This window comes from Anticarsia gemmatalis, chromosome 12 (assembly GCF_050436995.1).
Source record: "Anticarsia gemmatalis isolate Benzon Research Colony breed Stoneville strain chromosome 12, ilAntGemm2 primary, whole genome shotgun sequence".
In the NCBI taxonomy this organism is placed as follows: domain Eukaryota; kingdom Metazoa; phylum Arthropoda; class Insecta; order Lepidoptera; family Erebidae; genus Anticarsia; species Anticarsia gemmatalis.
Window position 1 is genome coordinate 134692 of NC_134756.1, and position 25978 is coordinate 160669.

The 25978-nt window shown below is 44.6% G+C and overlaps 1 protein-coding gene across 3 annotated transcripts; it reads right to left on the minus strand.

The window, feature by feature from the left end:
* Positions 1-336: 336 nt before the first annotated feature.
* LOC142977335 (rho GTPase-activating protein 4-like) lies at positions 337-25737 on the minus strand. 3 transcript variants are annotated; one of them, XM_076121188.1, is made up of 13 exons: positions 25158-25737; positions 8833-9016; positions 8398-8576; positions 8118-8314; positions 7776-7904; positions 6953-7357; positions 6552-6674; positions 5360-6129; positions 5063-5283; positions 4672-4738; positions 4449-4482; positions 1099-1151; positions 337-1035 (listed from the first exon to the last, which is right to left on the minus strand). In XM_076121188.1, exons 1-13 carry the CDS (start codon positions 25273-25275, stop codon positions 654-656), a joined length of 2862 nt encoding a protein of 953 aa, XP_075977303.1. In that variant the 5' UTR covers positions 25276-25737; the 3' UTR covers positions 337-653. The 3 variants fall into 3 exon arrangements, with proteins under 3 accessions (XP_075977303.1, XP_075977305.1, XP_075977304.1); XM_076121190.1 differs by lacking the exon at positions 25158-25737 and adding an exon at positions 19571-19795; XM_076121189.1 differs by lacking the exon at positions 25158-25737 and adding an exon at positions 11886-12002.
* Positions 25738-25978: the final 241 nt, after the last annotated feature.

The following is a 25978-nucleotide window of genomic DNA, read 5'->3' on the forward strand; positions in this document are numbered from 1 at the left end:
CAGTCGTAGGTAAGGAATCCTCGCAAATTGGAAATCAAGTTTTTTTTATTTATATCAGTATTATAGGCGCACTCTAAACTGACATATCAGTCCCGTGCTTTTCGTTTTGAACTACTACTATCAACAACCGGCCAGCTATCGAGAAATTTTGTATAAATAACTGATGAACGCCTTCAGTGGGAGCTGTAGGAATTATTTTTGCAGTAAAGTCTAATGTCCATCTCTCATTACTCGATAGTACCGACCGTAGAGAATGGTACTGTACTACATGTATTACAGTACTTATGTGTTACATAATATTAAGCTAAATCGTAAGAGGTAAATAAAACAACGTCATCACGTGTAATACTGGTTTATTGAGTACGAGGTTATATCATAAGGTAGGTAGAGCACATTCGATAGAGTACAATGATACGATGTATAAGGTGCCGCGGACGAACGCCGCGGCGGTCACCGCGCGCCGCCGGCCCGGCGCTCGGCGCTGCGGCCGGGCGCCACGTTCGACGACCCAAAATAACGTCAAAAAATACATACTACCTACTCTACGGCGCGTCGAACTCGGCACGGCGACCGGGCGCTCGACCGCCGCGTTCCTCCGCGGCGCGTATAAAAAATAATCACATAGTATAGCATGCGGAGACCCCCCCCGGCGCCTAGCACGCGGGGTCGGGGTCGCGGGGCGGCGCGCGCGGCGCGTGCGGGTGCGGCGTGGGGCGGCGCAGCAGCGCGGGCTTGGCGGCCAGCGCGGGCTTCAGCGAGCCGCCCGTCAGCGTCAGCTCCGCGAACTTGGCGGCCACGCGCGCCGTGTTGCGCGCCGGCACGGGGCTGGCGGCGGGCGCGGGCGCGGCGGGGGCGGCGGGCGCGGGGCCGGGGCCGGGGCCGGGCGCCGCCGGGGCCGGCTCGTCGGGGCGCGGGCGCTTCTTGAGCGTGTCGCGGTTGTGCGCGAAGGTGTCGGCGGCGTCGAGCGGCGCGGGCGCGGGCGCGGGGCGCGCGGGCAGGTCCAGCACCAGGTCGGGCGTGCTCTCGGCCAGGCGTCTGCACACACACACGTTAGTAGGCGGCCGGGGGGGGGCGCGCTAGGCTAGGGGAGGGGGTTACCTGCAGGGCGCCGAGGTCGCGGGGCTCGCGGCGCCGTCCGCCGCCGCCTCCACCTGCACACACACACGCGAACGACGTCGCTCGATCACACTGTTTACGTTCCTCTGCACTCTCGTCGACGTGCGACTTACACGAGTGCACGACTCCGTTCACGTTCTTTTAATATACTTCCTAAAACATTGCTTCTCTATCGTAATACACGTTCAGTAATTTATTCTATTTATAATATTTGACAGACTCTCTGCTGAATGGAATAATAGTATTAGATTCATAGGGTTTTAACGATAGAGGCCATATTCCAAATGCTTTGCATCGTAAACACCATTTTAATTTTACCAGAACTGCAATATACCAGTAAAATCAAGTATGTTGCGCACACAATGACACCAAGTAGGTACGTCATAACGTGACTCACTTATTCTGTGACGTCACTGTAGTGTTGTAACTATCAGTAAGTACTAAGTACCTACTTTATGTAGTACCGTGGCTATCTACGTCACTATCACCTGCCGGCTCACTTCAGTCAGTAGAATTCGATTGAGTCGGATTGCAGCTAGTGTCAAATCATCATACTCATAAAAGCCCAAACTGAAGCACGAACAAAGATTTAAAGTGACACTAATTGAGATTATTTCTGTCAGATTCAATAAATAAATCGGTGCTGGTAATGCACTAGGTTGTTCTTTCAAGTTAATTTCACACGCACGTGACACATGCTGTGCCTATATTATATTAGGATTCTGTGTAAACGTAAACAAATGATATATTGAAAAAAAAAAAAACAAGTGTGATTTGACAAATCAGCCACTATCGAATTCAAATTCGACTGTCGGAAGTAAGCCAGCTATATAAAGCTACATCGTATAAATAATTTTAAAAGCAAATAAAGGCGCGGTTATCGACAAAATTAAACACACACATGCAATTGTAAGATATTTATTAACATGTAGAACAGCCCGCCCACCGCGATAGCAATATAACTAAATAGACTTACATAATAGTAATAAATAATAATAATATAGGTATGTAAGGCACTGCGCTCTACGCTACTAGTTCAGTCTTATGTGAGGCGATCACAACACACGGTCAGTACTGCGCGGCGTTGTCTTCATCACAACTAACACGTCACGTGTACACGGTCACGCTGAAGGCAATAGTGGTCGTGAAGCTACAGTTGTATCGTGTCGTCAAGGGTTCGTGGTAGCTCAGTGACCACCACTGACCCCCCCCCCCCCCTTTCTGAGTACATTTAGCGGTAGTTTATCTATTTTTACATGAGTTGAAACGGTATTGAGTAGATAAACTACCGCTAAATGTACCTCAAAAACAGAGGGTAAGTCGTTCCCTCGCGGGAGTGGCCGCACACAGTTCCACACCACACAACTACAGACAGCTGTTGTTTTACGAAGGACAACGCTCACCGGCCTCGTGTACGTGTGATCAACACGTCACAAGTATTTCTTACTCACCACTGACACATACTATAATATTTATCTCACTAACGTTATATCTTGAACTCGAGAGTTTGTTTTAATTTGAAAGCACCAACATCTCATAAATTTAAGTTTCTCCTTGCATGTTTAATTTATAATAGAATACACGAATTAACGCGAACACGTATTTTGCCTCTATAAAACCTACTCAGCCTGCAACCACGGCGAGTGCAATCTACATCGAAACGTTAGGTATTTCAAGGTAAAATGCGTGTTCGCGTTAATTCCCGTATACTATTATATATTAAGAACCAACATGTGTCTGTAATAAGTAAAATAACTTGCCCGCGCTGCACCCTGCTACTGTACCACAACGATCAGACACATAACGTCAATATATTCAAGCAAGCACACGCTTCAAATAGCAATAACACACTACAACTTACAATTGATTCTAATACTAACAGTATATAAGGTAAAAAAGTATTTATTATCATTGATATTGACTATATTTTTATACGATCATTAGAAATATTTATCTTAATATAATAGCACCGTTATGTGTATAGAAATAAAGATAATATTCGATTAACTACACTACGACAATATGTATAGCACTCTATCACATTTGTGAGGTCATTGACCGAGTGACGTCACAGTGACTGATCCTTGCAGTAGAGTAGTATGTATCTATGAACAGCTGTCGCAAAACTGTCACTATTGTATTAAAGTAACAAAATATACCTTACTATCCCACTGCTGCCTATGGGGTATCCCCCAGAAATGAGCGAGGTGCCTTGAGTCCACCACACTGACTCACTGACTGACTAAGTAGTCCACTCAAAAAAGCAAGTGTAGAGTGCGTGAGCGGGATCCTAAGCAATTTCTTCAGAAATTGGTTCAGGATGCTTAGAGAACAAACATACTAAAAATCCCCGTCTCTAGGGGGGGCGCCGGAATGGGGAGAGGGGGTTAAGGTTCCCATTTTTTAGTTTTTCACTAATATCTTTAAAACAGTTCGTCGTAGAGAAAAAGTGTCTTCTACATAATGAAAAATGATAAAATTGTCTACAACTTTTGTTAAACACACTTTATCGAAATTCTCATCAGTTTTCGAGGATCACGCCACCGAAATAGTTAAAATGAATGTTTTTCAGATCATGAGTGAGTGTCATAAATGCGAAACTGCTTTCGCTTAACTTCGGAACTAAATGACCTACAGACTTACAATATTGGATTTTTATTATGTGGTTATCGCTTACTGAATAACTAAATTATCACCGTTCTGATCTTATCCAGAGGTTCTCAAAAAGAGGCCACGCTGAAAAACATTTCGCCGCATTTTCAGGCTCATATTTGAGAACCTCTGATGACGTGATGGACTTAAGGCCTGACGCTGTCCTGTCTGGTCCTACCTCATGCCGGAAGAAGACCTTTGCCCAGAAGTGGGACAGTCACTAGTACCGACGTTCTTGGCTTAAATGAAACAATGCCTCAGAGCCTATAAGGCCTAATGCCTAGTCAGTACTAATAGAAGGAAGTTTGTTCGTTGTCTACATTATCGTCGTATCGTTAGTAACGTGTTGTGACAGCTGTACTCGTGTACATGTAATATCGGCGGAGTAACTCGTATCAAGCACATACAGAACACGCGTCACACAGGGACGCGCTAACACTCATGCACCGCGCCGCACACGCACACACACGCGAGCTTGGACACTTAATTAATCTCATATAAATATGATAGTTTGAGTAGATAAACTACAGCTAAATGTGCCTAAGAAACCGGGCATTAATAAAAGTTGTCGTATTGTAAAGCAGTGTTAGTGTACGCGCTAGGTGTGTGTGTGTGCGGCGGAGGGGGAGGGGGAGGGGGGGTCGTGTGTGGTGACGTCACACGCGAGTCTCCAGCGGTACCTGCGCCGGCGGGCGCCGCTCCGCGCTGCCGGACCTGCAACACCACGCGGCACTCGTCAAACTTTGCTCTCTTGATTATAAACACATTATAAATCTAGTTTTACATTTATGCCGCTAAGATATGATTTTTCTTTTTTTTTCTAGTAAAGTAACTCTCGTTATGTTGAGTGTGCATTATTTCTTAGTGTTTTGTTTTTAAGGAAAGATAGTTGTATGTACGAACCTCTGGAACTCGGCGGAGTCTCGCTCGCCCCACTCGCCGCTCTCGCCTTCCTCGTCCGTTATGTCCTCTGAAACGTGTCACACATACTTGTGTTTAGACATAATCTAACACTCAAAGCAAAGGAGAAATAAGGCAGTAATTGCATGTTATACACAGATCATGAATGAAAAGTCGGAATTAGTGTGTGTTCGGAGACCGCAGCTCTGGATGGAGCGAACAGTATCGTGTTGTATTTCTGTACCTCTGCAGCTCGTACGCTTGACCTGACCCTGCGTCACGACACTGGGTATGCGCGGCAGTTAGGCTAGCGGTCTGGAGGAGAGTCGGCATACAGGGCGCTGCATTAGGTTCATGAGCTGGTGTTAGGTTAGTCGAGACTACAGGCAGTTACCGTCGTCATCGTCGTCGTCGTAGAGCGACAGGTCGTCGACGGCGTCGTGCTCGTCGTGCTCGTGCTCATGCTCGTGCTCAGCGAGCTGCGCGTGCTCGCTGTGCTCGGAGTGCTCGTCACGTTCGGCGTGCTCGGGGTCGCGGGCGGCGGTGCCGTTCTCCCCGGGCGCCGCGCCCGCGTCCGTGTCGTCCGTCGTGGGTGCCGCCTCGCCCTCCGCCTCACTGTGGATTGACAACGAGGGCACGTTATATGTTTTGTAAAAGTGAACCAAAGATAAGACGATCGACCGACACGCACCTGAACCGCTTGTAGAGCGCGTAAGGCGCAATGTCCTGCGGGAACACGTCCTGGTGGTGCAGGATGATGCGCTTGACGAGCTCGTTGACGAGGTTCTGCGCGGTGACCTGCGCGCCGCCCTCGCCCCAGGCGGCCAGCAGCGTGGGCCCGAGGCAGATGGCCAGGTTCCAGGCGTCCATCATGTTGTGGTCGCTGTACTCGGTGAGGTGCGCCAGGAACGCGAACAGGTAGCGCAGCACCACGACCGCCGGCTGCGGCAGCGCGGCCAGCGTGTGGCGCATCGCGCGCACGAACTGCTCGTCGTCCGGCAGCGCCGCCACCCGCAGCAGGCGCTCCTGCAGCTGCGGCGCCAGCAGCGGCGGCCGCACCTCGCGCAGGTACAGCTTGAGCAGGCCGCACACCGAGTTCATGTCGCTCGCGTCGCGCACGCCCGCCAGCGGGTCCTCGCCGCGCTCGAAGGCGGCGCGCAGCGCCTGCATCTCCACCTGCGAGCCCGACACGCGGAAGATGCCCTGGTGGCGCAGGCCGTACGTGGCGATGACGCGCACGCACGACGTCAGCACGGGCGGCAGGCGGTGGTCCAGCGGCGCGGCGAACTGCCCGCGGCGCAGGCGGGCCGCGGCCCGGCGCGGCGGCGTGGGCGGCGAGGCGGGGCGCGTGGCGCTGGCGGCGTGCGCGGCGGCGGCGCCCAGCAGGCGGGTGCGCACGCCCGCCGCCTTGCTCTCGAGGCGCGCCAGGCGCCCCGCGCACGACACGTACGACCGGAACTTCTGCAACCGCAAACGTTCATGTCGAGTGACTTCGTCGACCTTAATCATTCGAACGGTCGAGTATGACGTCTTTTTTTTTAAAAGAGAGGTGTTAGACCTTGGGTCTACCTCGCTAGCCGAGTGCGAGTCGGCCGGGATAGAGAATTTACATGTCCTCAATAAATGTATTAAACAAATATTTAGGCATGCGAGGTTCCAGCACAATGCTTTCCTTCACTGTTAGAGTAACTGATAATTATTTCTAATACACACATAACTTCAAAAAGTCATTGATATGTTGCCTCGGGTTCGTACTTGCAACTTGCGTGAAAGGTGCCATCTTAAACCACTCAGCTACCACAGCTAGAGTGCAAGTCTATAAGTAAAAAAATACTAATAGGTACGTATAATCTCATTTTACATATTCGATAAAGTCGACTAACCGCAAGGTAGTAATCCTCCTGATCCTCGGGCGCGGGCGCGGGTCCCGTGGGCACGGCGCTGGCTCCGCCACCGTTCGGACCGAACATCCCCGATATATCCCACTGAGCGTCGGTGCCCTCCATCTGAGAAATAACATTATTACCAATAAAATAATCGATTCGTAACTTTTCATCGTTACCGAGTCTACACTTTTGTTTATGTTATTATTTTCACCAATTTTTTTCTCAATTTTTGAAAAGGTGGAATCTCGAAATATTGCGAACATAAAATAGATTCAGTAAGAGATACATTTTAGTACAATTAAGTTTCATCGCGCATCGGAGAGATTCGATACGACGGAAGGAAGAAAAATGCATAGTTCGATGTCGGGTCGGTAAAATATACAAAACGACGTCGGCACCTGTTTGATGAGCTCGGCCTCGGCGGCGTCGAGCGTCTTGGCGTTCTCGCGGCACTCGAGGCGCAGCGCGCGCGCGCCCGCGTCCAGCTGCTGCAGGCGCGCCGCCAGCTCGGCGCCCGCGCGCGCCGCCGGCTCGTCGCCCGCGTCGGCCGCGCCCAGCAGGTCGCGCGCCTCCGCGTCCTGCGCGCCCGGCGCCGGCCCGGCGTAGGGCAGCGGGCGCGGCAGCGCGAAGGCCTGCGCGTGCGCGTCCAGCAGGCGCTGGCGGTCGCCCAGCGCGTCCAGCGCCTCGGCCGCCGCCCGCAGCGCGCCCGCCGCCGCGTCCGCCGCGCCCGCGCGCCCCGCCTCGGCCGCCGCCGCCGTGCGCAGCGCGCGCCCCACCACCGCCTCGAACCCCACCTCCATGCACTGCAACCACAACACATATTTAAACGCAGCCCCGAGTACACGCATAACGCGAATACTATTTATTTTCCTATTTACTTAAAAGGATGACTCTGTAGCGACCATGTCGTACATACATTAGCACGTACATAAATATTAGCACGTATATAGACAGGGCATGAGCCGAGCACATATTATACATTCACACGTATTTGTTAGTATATAAGCACTTGTTATACTCTCAATAAATCAGACTAAAACCGTTTATGTCTCCTTGTATCCCTCGCCAAATCACTGGCAAAGTCTCCATGTAAGACTTAATGTAAAATTTGTATGAAAAAAACATTATTTTTTTCCATTATTATTTTATTAATCCGATTCGCAATTTTAAATCATCATCAATTTATACTAGTATAATCATAAAATAATCGAACGAGCGCACCAGTATGATGTCGGCGATGTCGTCGAGGTAGTAGCGCTGCAGCGTGGCGTTGGCGGCCTCCAGGCTCAGCACGTAGTCGGCGCGCGCCCGCAGCGCCCGCACCCGCGCCTCCGCGTGACGCGTCCGCCTCTGAACGAACATATTAACACATTAACATCTATTGCAAATAAATAAACAAACGCACCATTTTTATAGCAAAACAGTTTGTTTAAGATACAGATCACACATACAAAGGTATAACTCTCTGAAATATTCAACGTACCCGAAGAGCTTTTCCTTTATTAAAATGTTAACATAAAGACGCTGAGCCTACAGCACATAATAATATGAATGGTGTTGTACCTTCTCGAGCTCCTTGTCGAGCGCCTTGATCTTCTTGTGTCGCGGCGGGTCCGCGGCGGCCAGGCGCTGGCGCTGGTCGTAGGCGTGGCGCAGCTTGAGCGCGGCGGCGCGCCAGTCCGCCGCCGCGCTGGCGTGCGCCTTGCCCGCCGCCGCCGCCTCCGACAGCGCCGCGCCCACCTCCTCGTGCCGCTCCGACACTGCGCCCACACACACACCCTTACTTCGTGCACGTTCACCACAAAGTTATAACAATCAAACAAAAATAGCGTGATTTGTTTACCTATGTCTCGACATTTTCGATGTAGTCGCAATGCATCTTCAGCAGCCCTCTGCAGGCGCGCGGCGAGCGGTCCGCCGTACAGCTCGGCCAGCGCCGCGTGGTCGCGCGACAGTGCGCGCGTGTTGTCCAGCGCCGCCTGCCAGCACGCGTACGCGCCCGTTAACGACCACTGCTCGCGTCTAAGACACATACAACAGCTCTATTAAGCGCTATATCTTTTTGAAACGTCTGTTACATTCCTATTCACTGGAAGTAATAGTAACTGTAGACAAATGTAGTATCTACTATCTCTTGCGTAACTGAAGATATATAGCTACAACACAGTTCCATCGTGTTCCGGCAACACACAGTGGAAATGGGAAGATGTTCCACCATGCGGGTTGTTCATGCCTGTATGTATGTTAACTGTCTGCTATAGCGGTAGAGTGGTCATACTTGTGCTTCTGGTCCTTGTGGCGCTGCGTGGCGGCGCGCGCCAGCTTGTCGAGCGCGCGCGCGTACTCGTGCTCGAGGTCGGCGCGGCGGCGGCAGTAGTCGTGCAGCTCGCCCGCCACGCCCGCCGTCGCCTCCGCGCGCGCCTCCAGCACGCGCGTCTGCTCCGACAGCTGCATGCGGATGTCTGCAACACCACACACACGCTCTATCAAATCTTCAAAATTAAGACTACTAAGAGAATTATGTTACTGGAATCGATGTCCCTGTCAAATGCCTTTTGAAAATCATCTTCAATTCTAACATATGTCTAGCATAAAAAAAATTGATGACACGTCTTCCCTCAATCTTAGTGGTAAAATAGAGAAATATTACCCCCTAGACAAGATTCATTTTTGAATTGTAAACGATAATATGAACGTTGCTTAAATATTGGACCTAGATTTTTCCCTTGCGGTACACCAGTCAGTAAAGTTTTCTCATCAATCGAATTTAAACGCATCCCTTATCAGAGTAATAGAGAACTAATCATATATTATGGTGGCAAGCGAGGCCCTAGCATATTATAATGTTTACAACCTTTAAGAACCTGAGGACAGTCTCATGAAGATGAACAGTCTTAAGAAAGATCGGAATCGATCATGTAAGTCTTGTACATTAGTGATGTTTACTTCAGTGACGAGTTCCAACAAGTTATTATGTTTTATTGAATCATCTTCACCGTTCGTGGTGTAAATAATGCGTGTATTACTTACAACTTGCACGTGACAAATGACCTGGTGGAGGACAATTATGTTTCACGGAAACTTGCACACTCACTTGAAATAAATATAAAAGAACGACTGTAGATCAAGTACAGAGACGATATAGGTACTATAATAAATTAATGAATAGACACTGTCACTATCATATAAAAATGTGAACCAAAGGATGACAATGATGAATGACTTTGTGGTTTTCAACTGTATCAATGAACACTGAACTATTAAATATTAGGTACTAATGTATCTATTACAGCACCCAGCTTGGTACAATCTCATACCTAATGTTATATTTGTCCTTATTTACTTAGCTCGTTCCTAATTGCTAGGCCTAATGGAAGATTTTTATAATATTTTCCTGTTATGCATTCAACTTATCAAGTTACTATTAAATTATTCATTTCGCATACTTTAACTGTGGTTTAACGACCCTTTGTTATTATTTAATATAATTTACATAACAGTTACAATTGCAAATAAGTTGTATTAGTCAACATATTTTTTGCCTGGCATTCACCGTTTAGTAATGGGTTCAGCAACTCTAGGCGCGGTCATTCCACAGATGGATGTCCGAAGAGTGGTATTTAAACTGGAGGTCTTCGTGCTTCGAGGGCACGTAAACAGTCGGACCCAGTTGTTGTCAATTAAGATAACAGTCGTTAAGCCATGTCAAAGGCCTTCGAGCGGCTTTAAGAACTTTGACACTATGCCGACCACTAACCATACGATAAGAAGAAGAAGAAATTTAGGAGGGGGCTGTACCCGACTGTTATACTAAAAGCAAAAAAAATGGAATAACAACAATGATATGATCCAATGTTTTAGGATATGCTGTCATCTACAGTATTATTGAACCCCATAATTCTTTCTCTCCATACAAGCATAACATAAATTTATAGTATTTTTTATAATATAATCAGGATGTAACGGCTCGAGGTCGGTAGATTGATCCGTTACGAGTTAAACAAGTCATCAGTACCAGGGACCCTACCGACGAGGATGTAATTCAACACTTTTTGTTCAAAAAAACTTTTAACGGCTACCAAATCGAAGTCTTGTATTTTTTGTGTTGGTGTGCGAATGTTGCGATATTCGGGTTTGTGGTGTCAGTGACCCCTCGCATCATAATATTATACAATCTCGATATGTTCTCCGCTGTAACCTGTCGTTTTCACTGTGAGCTTTCATAATGCTGACTGTTTCTGCAGTTGTCTTGTTGACTCATACATCTTGTTGTGAGTGAATCATGTAAATGTTTTCAAAACTTGACTCCACCGTTTCATGTTTTTCTCCGGTGTGTCGTGGGTATCGCTGACGATGTTTGCGCAAATTCAGTTCATTCTTGTTCATTATATTAGATGTGAATGAAACAAAGGCGCTAGTAAACATAACATCACGTAACGTATCGCGGCCCGCATCTCACTGAACTCGCATTATAATAGAAACTATGCGCATGTAAAATCGCAGTGAATAGTTTGGCGACAAAGCACGTAGGCAGCTAGTACGCAAATACCACGTAAAAATAAAAAGTGAACGCGATGCGTCGTTACTGAATACTGACAATGTGTACGTGTGTGAGCTTGTGTATGTGTGTGTGTGTGTGTGTGATGGAGGAATTGTTGACGTCGATGGATGACAGGCGAACAGAGGCGAGGGGCCGAGCGCCGCCGAGGGGACGCACAACACTCTGCGAACTGTTTGTTGACCGACTACCAATACTGAACGATGCACCCCGATTGCAATCATACAATGCTAGCTCTATGTTGATTCACATGCTCAAATAAACAATCCTGATAGGATTGTTGTGCGCTATGGCCACCAGAACAGGTACGTACGAGTCAACACAGTCGTTGAATTCAATGTAAGCTTATTGTTCACTGATAATGTATATCAGAAAAATAGTCTCCTCGACAGCTACCTGCCCTTAGCCGTGTCACACCTGCGACGTGCTTTGTGTAGGGGATTACGATTCACACACAAAAAATAAGCATTGTGCGCCATCTCCATCAGAATAACAGGAGGGGACGAGTGAACGTCGACGTCTTGTAAATAAGGAAAGCAAACGGTTAGCATTCACTGGCATCGCGCATCGCGCTGAACACAATGCAGGACAAACAACAACACTGCGGGCCGTGTGCCGGCGAGCTTTCAACTGTTATCACACAACAACACCGACTCGTTTACTCGCATGAACACAGTTATAATTAGTTATTGGCATTTAACACGACGGAGACGTTTTGCGGTCATTAATAGATCATAACGGTGTCGGTGTGGTCTCGTGTGATCGGATCGTACCGGGGAATGCATTGGCGAGGTCGGGCGGGCCCCAGTCGTGGCGCGGCTGCACGATACAGTGGAACATGACGCGCCCGCCGCCGGTCGACTGGCGGGCCGCGCTCGGCGCGCAGCCTCCGCGGGATGCGCCCCGAGCCGCCCGCGCCCCGCCCCCCGCCCCGCGCCGCCGCCGCCGCTTGCACCCTCCGACGTCACACTCACCACACTGCCGTGACCTCACAACGGTTCACTAGCACCCGACCACACTATGTTTTCAAAATCATCTCCACCATCAAAGCTTTCGGCATTTTTAAACATAATATTAACACGCCAATTGGGCAATTACTTACCGCACGTTAACGCTCCCATTTACTTGTTAGTGAACTGGAAGACTGACTCAACATTCGATATTGTTTACAACGCATTCTATTAGTCTACCAAATATGCCTATTGGTCGTGTTTTCCTGCAAGGTGATTAATGCAATATTCAAAGGCGTATATTGAAGTTTTCCTCTGACATTATTCTACAGCTGAGATGTATCACTCAGTCAAGATAACGTGTACAAAACAAACAAACGCAATCAGCTGATCCATCAGCAGGTGAGCTTGGAGGACAAATGAACATTTGGGGAAAAGATAACACATTAGGATATCATGGTAAATACGAATGCTAATGCGAATCCTGCCTGCAAGTTGTGCAAATGCTCCCATTGTTGTGTAATTGAGGACGCAATAGATATGGTGCCGGTACTGGGGGCTGTTCTCCCGACATTCATCTACATCCCGATCAGATAATGATTGCGGCGGGTGTCGCGGGGCGACTGCGGGGGTGCGCGGCGGGCGCGGGGCGCGGGGCGGGGGCGAGTGCGCCAGGAGCGTGGAGGCGGAATATGCAACTAGCCGGAATATCGGAATGAGTGCATTGATAGCAGCAGCACACAGCTAGGTACGCGCTACCACCTAACTGCGCGCAACAATCCCCACCGACATCACTGCTGTGTTGATATTGTGCTATACTACTGTGAACTAATGCTTAGCACAATCGACAGATATTTTATGAAGACACAATAATATATATTTACCAAAATTAAGAAACCCTGGATAAAACAACCAGGACTCGAGCCTAAAGAAACTAGAGAACCAAGTAAGAATTATTTGTTTATGCCTGGAGCAAATAATATTGTTCCCATCTTTTGTTCTCACAAGACCAAATGACCGTATGAACTCTATCAAGGCTACTTTCACCACACCACCGACCATCATAAAAATATAATAATGCTGGCAAATAATAATCATTCTAGTGTCTATAGGTCGGATTTATTTATCTTAGCTACTGATATATAAATATGACTAATTGTCATCAGTCGAGTCTTCAATACATCAAGATGACTGTTGATTCAGCGATGCATTGTGAGCAAATGCGAAAAACAAACAACCACAAATATGTGTAGAAGTAGAACAGAACGGATGAGCGATACAACAACTACATAATATAAATATGAATCACGTGTCGAGACGAACATTGATTTGTGATGCGAGTGATGCGACACTTTACTGTGATACACTAGTGCTACAGGATAAAGATAAACTATAGCATCGATCCGACATTTGCCTCGCCTGTACTACACAGGTTATATCAGGAGACCGCTCTACCTACTGCGCTCTCCTGTAAGTCCTGTACATTGGCAAATCCTATGCACATTTAAGCTTAGTTTCTTCAAAAATTTAATATTGATCGTGGCCCGTGGGATGGCAGGAAACGACAATATACCACAAAATATCTCTCCATTTAGATTTGAGCAACAACAAATACGATACCGATCAGAGATAAATGATTCATCGGAAATACGTTTACAATTAGGTCGCCGGAGAGCGAAGGTGTGTATTTTTTAATCTTTCCTTAAAGCAGCATCTGTCGATGTTGCAGGCGGTGCGACAGATGAATATCCGAAGTGGTCCGAGTGCAGCCGGCGAGGCTGGCTGCAGGGACTGTGCCGGGCTGCAGCGGGCGCTCGGGGGAGGGGCCGCCTTGAACCGGTCGCCGCGCCGCTTGCCGGGCGCCCGGTGCGCCGCCGCGCCGCGCTCCTAACAATGCAATGTCTCCTTATCTGCATGTACTCAGCTGATCGCATCGCATACAATACATGCTTCACCAATTATCCACCTATTTTTAAGAGTGAAGATCCTTCGAGATACGAGAAAGCAACACGGTTTAAATACTTTTTTCATATCAGCATTCCAGTTGGCGTCGTCACTTGGTGCTTTTATTGTGAGTGTAGTATCGCGACAACAAGTTTCTCTCAGCGGCGAACAGTATTACAAATAATTGTGGAGCTTTATCATTTTGTAGGATAGTTATCTGAGTTCAAGTGAATGGTGACACGAGTGAGAGTTGACTTTTATCACAACATCGCTCACAGTGAACCCGCAGGCGACGCGCGACGTCCTTTGACGGATGGATTCCTTTCTCGTTCAGATAGAGCGAACAAAAAATATGACCCGGCGAGAGAACTCACAGCTTTTTCATTCTATTCTACTTACTAAAAATGTTTTGCTCAAATAAGAAAGCCGATATTACCACGACTTTATAGAGAGAGAGTAATAATTAGCGAGCACTCAAATTAAATGTCTTTGGATAACGTAAAAGAATATTACATCTTGCGTTGAAAACTCTTCGTAGGTAGGTACTCCAAGAAATAGAGCACATCCTGCACATCCCGTCATTCTCACTATACCAGCACGTCGTCTAGGTAGCTCAATAAAATTACAATAATTTAAACATTAGTCAACACTAATGATCTCTCTAATCGACGGCAACTAATTTAAAACGAGTTTATTCATCAGCTTCTGTTGAACATTAAAGCTTGCAAATGTTAATTTTCTATTTTTTTTTTATTTATCTCTGCAGCCGTTAGAGCTTAGTAACACGTGTGTTTTGTTACATAATTGTAACCTTGAACGATAACGGTCGCACGTGCTGTGTCTGCAACATATAAGCATAAGTGTATGCATGTATAGAGCCGGCTCCTAACACAACATTGTCTGCTCTCATAACTTGTCATCTGCATACGTTCATTTCATAATACACTCATATAAACGTTGACTAGCAGCAAGTTATTGATAGAATGATTCAGCTTCTAAGCTGTGTTTGATTTGAGCTTTATTTGAAAGCTGGCTATACTTCGGTATAGAATGCCAGTAATTCACGTTACCCTAGATTGGAAAAAGGGTGCGTGGGGCGTAGTCGTGACAATAGGTCTTAAAGGAGGGGAGCGTATCGGCGGTATCGCAGACTATCGCAAGATCGCAGGGCGCGCGAGTGTGGCGAGTGTGGCGGGAGTGCTGCGAGCTGGCTCATTAGCTTGCGGCGCAGTGCGTCGCGCCGGAAGCCCGCGCGACCTGTGCGCGCACGCACTGATTGTTTACGCCAGCCTCATCGCCGGACAACGCCTCGACAACAACTATTGTATTCATTTAAACCACTTCCAAGAAGCACAGCTAAATGTACAACAACAACATCCACAGAGCCGACATGTTACATTTGTGTATCGAATTTTCCTTATGTTTTGAAAAAAAAATTAAAACTTGATCGTACAACGATTTCACGGCGGCAGCTGCGTGAAATCGGCCCACTTATGTTTTTTTTTATCGATCATGTTTGCTTACTAGCCTTACTTTCGCGTGTTATGTAAAAGTATGGGACTCACGAGAGCTTTAAGTAGGTGGATAAATTGGGATCCGAGCTCCCAACAGCAGGGCAGTGGAGATAGTGATGAGATTAGTCAGTAATATTCCTCTACCTAATCATACTAATAGAATAGCTGGTCATCGTTTAACTAAAAAGATTATCAAATGGATGTCTTTTTAAGAGTTGTGACTATTAATAGTTTTAAAATAAAATCGCAGTTTAGGTAGATAAAACCTTAACTTTTGCAACCAAATCTGGCAAAGCTGTCCTGCTAATGTGATGGTAGCAAATTAGCCAGCGCACGCTATACTGATTGGCGGATCACTTGTCAGTTGGTTCACAAAACGACACATGCATACATGAAAAGCTACTTATTACACCAATCTCAATCCGAATATTGAAATGCAAGCGGTTACAGGAAACTGCAACTAGTAAGTGCACAATGGAATCTGCTGCCAGATCTACATTACATGGACATAATACAGTTGGCACCGCCTATGTCGTTAGTCGTAGACGTCGCGATCACAAAGAACAACAACTAACTGGGTATGTCGCAAGAATTTACGATGTATCCATAACACCTGAAATGTCTTCAACTTATAAAGAGACGCCAAGAATCTTTCTTTGATTAACAATAACGCGGAACTTCAAGAAGCCTTATCTCACCTCGTATACCTTTACCTTACTTATTATGTACTACGATTTACATTTGAGTTCCTTGGCATATCTCCATCTTAAGTAAAACGACCAAACAACCATATAGAGTAGATTCTGTTGGTTGAATAATAAGATTCTTGGGTGAATTCCTACACCAAAACTGTGGAGCTAAAAATAATTTGAAGCCAAATATGCATGAAGATTAGTAATTAAAGGAATGCGTTTCATAAACACAGCATTAGAAAAAGCGTACGTGAGAAACAAACAGAAATGGAACAAGAAAGTGAGAACCATCGGTTGAACTCAGTTGCCAAGATAAATAACACGATGATATTATTGTATGGTCGTGAGTACGGCGCGAGTGTGTGCAAATCACTGTCTCCATGCATTTAACGTGTAATGCGTGCGATGAAACGACTCCACGCTTCCTCCCTGCACCTGCACTTACAGAACATTGACTCTACACACAATCGCTTTTTATGAACATCTCAGCTATAGTTCTTCCCATACGAATCACGCCGGAACAAAGCCTCATTATCAGGGGAGCAAATTGCTTTTCGTTAGACGGGAGAGTGCATTGTGAACGTGTGTCGTGAACAACGTCACGTCTACAGAAGTTCACAACTGATCTGCGATAACGTCCCCCTCAGACCCCTAAATTGATTACACGGTATGAACGGAAAGAGACTTAAATTAACCTTCGCGTTAAAGTTGGAGCCAACGGTTCAAGCTGTTTTATATTGAGTCATTATCGATTGAAACAAAACACGGCAAAGCTCGCCGGTTACAAAGTGATTTCTCATGTTTTAGGGTTCGATTTGACAGTGTATTGTCCGCGTTATTGGGTTGCGTGTCATAAGCCGGTGGGTATTAGTTAATTAGTAGCAGGGCGAGGGTGCGGCGTCCCGACCGGCGGGTCCCACCGCGCGAGCGTCGCACTCGGTGACTCGTTCACCCACACAAATATTCTACCGGCCATGGAGCAGGGAATCGGCGAGTCGAACTCGTCGCGCCCTCTGTTCGCGGCGGTCGTTCCAGACGGGAACGATGGTAGCCGTACAGCACAATGGCTAGTGCCAGTCACGTCGGCAGAGGGCGGCAGGAGCGGACCGGCGCGGCTCCGGCGTGGCGGCGCGCGACGCTAAATATAGCGCCGGCGCCGCCCGCACCCACTGATTCACACATAACAAGACACCGCCGAGTGCGATCGACTTCTGCTATCCACATACAATTCCATCATTTCTGGGTTTATTACAATAGAAAAATATGTTTTTATAGCCCACAACGGGACTAGTCGGCAGTAAATTAGCAAGCGATATAAAATTTCCTATATTTTACTCATCACTTCGAAACACCGCTTCTGCGGCTCATAGGAGCATAAATCTTTTAAAATGTCAAAACAAAACATAATATCCGAAGCGTTTGCATTGAATTTAATATTTGTTATGACACTCATTGAACGCGGGATAACATTGGCATTGTACATGCGTGCTACAGTTCCTTGAAGTTCAAACTAAATCGGGTACATGTTCACTGTCGGTCCGAGCTTCAGGAAAGTTTAAGTAAACTTATTGGCAGGCTAAAAGGCGAAATCTTTAGATGTAAAGATTGTTCAAATGTAATGGCAACATTAGTAGTTGATGCGCGTGTAGAGTGTAGAGGCAGGAGTATAAATAGATCGCGTTATGGAGTGGTGCTCTGATCCACTGTGATGGATCACACGTTCAATGTTGTCTAATCTAATCTCAACCGTTCCACTAATCTGCTAATTATAATATTCAGTAATTCGACGACTTATACACGCTAATAGCGAACACGATCGAATACATGATTGCCACATTATTGCCGGCGCTCACGTCCAGTTCTTTTTCAAATAACATTTCCAAGGAAGTGGCTACTATTAATCAGACAATTGTATACGAGTTTAGCATTTCAGTAGTTGTGCTTCCTTGTAAAGACAATACCGCGAGTGATTATTTAAATGTAAGAGTGTGACGCGCGCACATTATGCTGCATTGTATGGAGTGTCCGCGCGTTATGGCGCTACTTATTATCGATTCATTAGAACGAGCTTAATTAGCATGCTAATGTACAGCACACAATATCAAGACTAATGGCGGTATACATAAAGAACTTAAATTATTGCTAACAATCGGGTAATCAATTTCACAAGGTTGCCTTCAAACTGGGCACGAAAGCGCACCATGTAAGTAACATGGTCGAGCAATAATAAATGTAGTGAGCAACTACCTATGTATGTGCGGTGTCATCAATTCACTTGAGCTTCTTGACCTTTTTAAACATTTTGGACATTTTATTAAAGATGTTGGAGTTGCAAATATACAACCTTAACCGTTTTGACAATGATGAATACAAAAATGGTATAATTTTCATGCTCTGTACATGAAAATCTATAAGGTCAGTCAGTCCTCCAAGCTTTAGCTAACTCACTATTGAAGCTTCCTCCTACTCGCCATTGCATTCTCTAAGCAGCTTCCAACCTCATCAGACATCTATACTAATATCTATACTAATATTATAAAGCTGAAGAGTTTGTTTGTTTGTTTGATTGTTTGTTTGTTTGTTTGAACGCGCTAATCGCAGGAACTACTGGTCCGATTTGAAAATTTATTTCAGTGTTAGATAGCCCATTTATCGAGGAAGGCTATAGGCTGTATATCATTACGCTACGACCAATAGGAGCAGAGTACGAGTAAAAAATGCTACAAAAACGGGGAAAATTTTGATTTCTTCTTTTTTTGTGTGACGCAAGAGAAGTTGCGCGGGTCAGCTAGTTACAAATAAAAACAGACACACGAATAAACACGGAAAAAGTAATTTAAAAGAAAATCAAAGTTTGTTGAACAACAGTGAATTAATCACGACTGTACTCCTGAAACAGGTTTCCGAGCAGAAAGCAAATGAAGTTGAAACCTTATCAGTGGTTTACAACATTGGACAGCGGAGTGATTAGCTGCCTCCGAATACGCACAATATATTATCACTGCTGATTACTACACAGATTAGTCTTACTTGGAATGAAATGAGGTACAACATCATTATATTAGAAGATCGTCGACGTGAACATAAGTAACGTTGTCCTGGCCCTTATTATCAGTTTAAATGATGAAGTAAAGGAGAACTCTTTTAGATAAATTAGTAATATGTTTTAGGATAAATGCCATACTTTATGACTACAATTCTTCTGTTTATTAACACCTGTAGGAAAACATTTTACCTGCTAAAACTAAAGCATTGCGCTTTAGTTTTAGCAGGTAATCCATCCAAACATCTCTACATTCCTACTTTAAAATAAAACTAATACTAGGAGAAATTAAATATAATTAAACAACGTGCTTGCCTTTAATCATCGCTGTAATTTCTCTAAGAGTCGTCTGTAGGAAGTATTTTTCAGTTGGAAATCAGTAATAATGTGAGCAGTTGCGCGCCACATGTGGTCGGTTTATGGTCCCTATCACTGCCTACAGTGTACACACACACCACATGTATCACTATCACTAGCGCGGTACACTGAGCGACGCGGCGACGCTCTCGCCCGAGTGCCAGCTCCTTGTCACTTCACCACTGATACGCCACTTACTGCTCTATGTGCGCTATAATGTTACTGCTTTATTTACCACTTCAACTGACGTTATCTTTCGAGAGTGTTTTCCTACATTACAATTAATGATCAATTGTATCAAATCTATCCTTTCATATTATAAGAGCACTCTCATACTCCAAGACGTCAATTTTTAAATCTTCCACGCATCAGAAGTGTACGTCATCGCGCCGAGTCAGAGGGCTATGAACGAAAAGTTATAATAACTCTGAAAGCGGTATAAACATTGTGAAATATTTTGGGCAACATAATTTACTCTGAGAAGCATTAGCAACGAGCTTAGTTTACGATATCGTTGTTATTACAGTGATTAGGCGGCGTTATTACGCACGAGCTTATTGCCAATATTGTTGTAATCAAGATCGATCGAGCTACAGACTAGCACAGACGCCAGCTTTGTCCGCTTCTCTTGAATAAGGGCTGTAATCAGAAATGGAAACGTCCGCGTCGTGTTACGGCAAACCGAGCAGTTAATTAGGCACCGACTCTACGCAGATTAACGTTACGTGCGCACTCAGCGCGCTGCGATTACCTCGGGATTACTACTTAGTACTTACTACTCTACTACTTATTAAAAGGCTTTTGCGATTACATACAGGGACCGTGCTATAGTTAGTAAAGGAAACTGATTAACAAACAAACCGCTAAGTAGGTCGCAGGAGTATAACTATGTATGAAACGTGGTTAGGTACATTGACACGACGGATAAACGCTCTACCGGCATTATACCGTTGATTTTATCCTGTACCGGCTCCACCGCCAGTTCAAATATTTGCTTACAATAAACTACTGCTCATAATTAATTGTATAGGCCGCAGCTATTACTAACTGTATGTATATCGATATAAGAAAGGGAGCGGTGGTGTCCCACAGTCCCAGTGGCACGCGGCCGCACCTGGTTTAATGAATAATAAATTTTCCACAAGTATAATATAGGTAAAGTAATTACATGTGCGCAGTGCAATTTTTAAACCGAATGCGTCACCGATATAATTACATGTCTCCGGTACTAAGTCGTGCAACATGTCCACGGCACGTACTGAGCACCGACGACATGCGCCATGCGCTAACACTACTTACTGCATATTTATGTAGCTAGTCGCCGCTCACAATAACTTGTAGCAATTATTCTATTATGACATTGATTGTGCGTAGCCGTAGAACAAATAACAGTTAAAAAGTTTAACGACCTCAGATACGCGCAACCAGCCGGAAGTTAGCTCTTTATATGTGGCTGCAGAGACAAAGACCTTTGACACCACACGAACGAATTTGTGTGTGAAGCCAGTCGAGATTCATTGATAGCGCTGCACTTGTGGGGTTACATATCGATACACTAGCGGCGGCGGCCACTCGCCACCGAACCGAAACTGAAGATAAAGAGCACACAAAGCTCCGTCGTGCGTCACTGCGATAGGAAAGCTACAGTTGCGTTCAAATCTGGAGCTGCTTGTAACCCCGTTCAGTAAACAAGGCGGGAAGGTGTAGGGAATATAAGTATATGAGCGTGGGTGTCGGCTGCGGCCGAAGGAAGTGGTCAATGAGGCGAGCTCGCGTCACGGTAAAACATCGCTAATGTGGCGTATTACATCATGTAAGTACACCAACCGCCACCGAACTGCGGGGGAAACGCTGCTCACGACGGAAATATAAAGTTGCCTCCCGAGACAATGGCTGTGTCCCTCAGCGCGCCTCGCGTACACTCACTCACATGGACTCACATCCCAGCCAACGGTAATATGCCAATAACTAATATAATAGATACGGTGAAAGCGTAATTGGAATATTCCCTAATCAATGTTGAGCTCAGATAAACTTATATAATTTTTGCGTGCGGTGAGGGAGCGAGCCGCAGAGTTAGTTTGACGTAGAAACGATTGCCCAAACACAAATTCAGCTGCGGAATATCATTCAACCGCGTATATCGAGCTAAATCTATACCGCTTCGCTGTTTTTGTGTATATCGGAAATATCTACGGATACCATAAATAAATACACGTGTTGTGGAAAACACGTTACATATTTTGGAGAAAAAACAAAATACCATTGAGAAAATCGTATACTGTAATGAATGTATGTTCGCAAATAACACAGAAAGGGCGAGTGCGAGCTTCTGTCTCATGTGTGTAGTACACGGGTACACAACACACAGTACATCGAGTCCCCTACCGAGGCAGCCACGTAGGCTGGTGTCCGTGACCCTGCGCCAGTGAGTGGACTCTCCGCCGGTTACATTGGCTCATCAATCGCATCAGACGTCTTGTTATCTACAATTACATCGTGTTATGTTATTGTATGCAATCATCGCAACCATTTTAAAATTGGTGCAATGATCTAAGCGTTGCAAACTGAACATATTGTCATGTTGCGACCGGTTCGAAGTAGCATTTGTGCCAATTACTGCACCGACCAGTTGATTCCCGAGACCTTTCGAGACAATTTACGCGACAACTTATACATTTAGGAGTATTCAGTATGCTCACACAGTTCAACATTGCTCATAAAAAGCACCTGGCACTTTTGGGATACACAAAACAGGTTGGCGCACACCTGTCTAAATGTATTGGCAAGGTGTTCGATAACTCTACCCGTATTGGTTTTTATATTTCATATTATACACTATAAGACGCAGATTAAGACCAGCATCTAGTCTAAAGAGGCGTGGATGAATAATTAAGTGCAAAACATATAAGGGTACAGGTAACAAGACAGACAAGTAATCAAGTCACTCAAGGATTACTTCCTACATCGCCAGCTGTTCATGTTGACAGCTAGGACATTTGCGCGCGGTACGTGGCGAGCGTTTTAAACGGTCACCCACCGGTCTAAAGTCTTCCGAAGTGATGAACCTTGAATATTCCATGTAATCAAAATGCGCGACGTCGAAAACGGTGGTAGTTTTATCCTCATTCCTGCAAAACACTCGGTTTCCGGTTCGATTAGTATGTGATGAATAATCACATGCTTACTTTTAGATGAGAAATTTTGCCTTTTGGAAGAAATACCTACCTCTGATCAATTTTCACGTATCTTAATTCTAAAACCGTCTTATCCTTACGACGACAGACGGTTTCTTTTTTAGGATTCTGTACTTAAAAGGTAAAAACGGAACCCTATTACTAAGCCTTTGCTGTCTGTCCGTTCGTCAGTGCGTCTGTCTCCAGGCTGTATCTCAAAAACGGTAATAGCTAGTTTATCGTTAGGCTCCAACCACTCCATTGGAGAACAATAAAAGAGCATTATCAAAAGTAGGTTTTTATTTGCGTTAAGTATTAATGTGAGCCACAAAAACATAGCGCGTACTAGGATCTTCCTTGTTCCGTGTTGGGGGCGCGAGTTCGACACCCGCGGGACAAATATATTTCTATTATCTACAGGTAATGTACACTCCAGGGCCGGCGGTTTGTGTGGGCTTGCCCTATGTTTACGATGCTAGGGAAGGGAATACTGCATTTTAAAACCAGTGTTGCTCTTTGTTTTGGTGTGAGTTTGTTCTTCTATCAGTCATTCAAATGTATTCTTTGTTGGGTTTCGTTTTTTTATTAATGCTCTGTATCACCTGGCTAAATTTTGAATGAGTATATAACTTCAACAGCTTTACTGCTTACACTGATTTTTATGAAATTAGGCATGGGGGGTAGTTGAAGACCTGGGATGAAAGTTTGCAACTGAGCACAGAAAGTAGTATTTAACTAATGACACACAGGTAAGTAAGGTACCTTAGAGAATTATTCCAAGTACATTTCATCTATTCCTGTATTGATCTATTATAATGTAATATTATACAACATGAACGTAAATTCCCGACCCATATTATTTTATTGTTAATGCATCAATATGCTGCAACAATCATAATAATAGTGACTATTGTTTTATTCATAGAGAAATTCTTGAAATACATTAATTTTCATTTATTTATTGTTCTTTATGTGGCCACATAAAGAACACTGACATCACACAAAATGTATTTTTTATTGTTTTGTTCCTTCAATTAAATATAAGGACAATTAGCAGTATTTCAACTTAGCTACCAGCTACCTAGTAATAAAGCTGGTGGATTTTTTCAAGACATTGAATGTAGAACTGCTGGGAAAAGGCATCTTATATCACATAATAAAACATTTTAGAAAGTGGAAAATGTTAAAACAAATGAGGTATTTTATAAATAAAGTTGTAATAATAATACATGATATTATAGAATACCCAGTACATAATATATTGTTACATTACCTGATTAAGGAAAACAATACAAATTGAACAGTAAACAATGTCTAGCCGTAGTGTCTACAACTCATACACTTTGAACTATGCCATAAATAATTCATTAAACGGACTTCTCTAACTAGATATGTTATACATACCTTATAGGTACCTTGTTGTTGTTTAATGCTAAAAATAGTGTGCATAGGGAAAATAGTTGTAACATTATTATCAGTTTTATTTCCAGATAACACACATTAGTTACTGGCATTAACAAACAAAAATACTGGTATTGTTTTATCTCTAATGCCCTTTTCTGAGTACATTTAGCGGTAGTTTATCTATTCAATAGGGTTTTTTTATGAGTTTAAATGCTATTGAATAGATAAACTATTGCTAAATGTGCCTCAGAAACTGGGGAGCAATCAAGTATATATTTTTAAAATGTACATCATTTTCTTGGTATCAATTCATTTTAAACTTGAAACTCTATGCAGTTATCCCTTCATCTTGTTTCAAGGGAAAGTTGATTATACAAGTAATAGCAAGTATGCAATAATGTTCCTTTTTGTTTTGTCTGCTGCATGTCAGTGGCAGTGTGCAGAGTGCAGCCCCACCAGACACCCTTTCACTTGACCTTCATGGAGGAAAGTGTTTTGTTTATGCTACACCCATGTGGTATTTATCAGAGCTTTAACTAGGCATCTACTACTGATGTGAGAAAGCTACTGGAAAGACTTGTTGATTGACAAAGCTTTTATGTAGCTTGTGCTTACCATATAAATCCTTTGTTAGAAAAATTGTACTTCATACAATTTAATTCAAATTATATCTATGTTCTATGTAAGAAAGATAAACATGTTTCTTTGTTTTGTTGTTCTGTTTTTAGATCAATTTAAAGTGATTCATTACTTTTGTAGAATAAGCTCAGAGTCCATGTAGGACCTTAGTGTATATACAGAATATAATAATTCTTTGTTAGAGAAATAAGGTGAGTAGGATGTGCTGATAGCAGTGATTTCTTATTCTTATCTATTTAGTAGTACATTGATGAAATGTAGCTAAGAGCTTTACAAAAAGCTTTGTTGCTTGAGGTAGGCCAAGGCTTGATCAAGTGCATACTCACTGTTGAACGCGGCCAGCTTCCTGGTGGAGCCCAGGCGCTTCATGGGCGTGCGCGGCTCCACATCGCGGTCGTCCAGCGGCGGCGCCTCCACCGCCGTTGGCGTCGCTGCACCAGACATCGTGCCGCTCTTGCTCCCCGGCTCCTCGTGAATCACGCACTCTTTCGCGACAACATAACAATACACGACACGCTCGCTATAATATTATCGCAATAATAACTCGCTCGTCAAATTATTAAACCACAAAAATCTAGTTCAAATTAAACACTCGAAAAGCCGTATTTGATTACGTCCGGCATCAACGATCTAACGAAACAAAAATAACGTTCACCGACAGAGTAACGACTCGGTGTTCACGGCATAATTTATTTACATCTTAATGCACCACTCAGGAATCACAGTCAAATTGTGCGACAAAAATAATTTATATCAGCAAAAGGTCACGGAAAAACAAAGTTATTCAGTTAGTTCGTGCGGATATTTTTACGGAATTCAAGTTTCGTCAGTTGTACGCTCGACTCGCTCGCATTGTGCGAGTTTGGCGTTTGCGTTTTCTGTCTGCCTTCAAAATATTCTGCTTTGCTGCGTTTTGTTCGTTGTTTTTGCATCGTTTGTTTATGTGAATGTTGCCTTATATAAAAACACCATTGATATAAATATGTGATAATAACCAATAAGTCAATCTTCTACTACTTTCCTAGTTATCATAAATGTGTTTTAAAACCATTTATAAACAATTTTGTAACAATATTTTTATGAGTCTTTTACTATGTATGAAGGCCCGAAGGAAGTCACAATATTTGTCAGTATTTTAGTCGTGGCA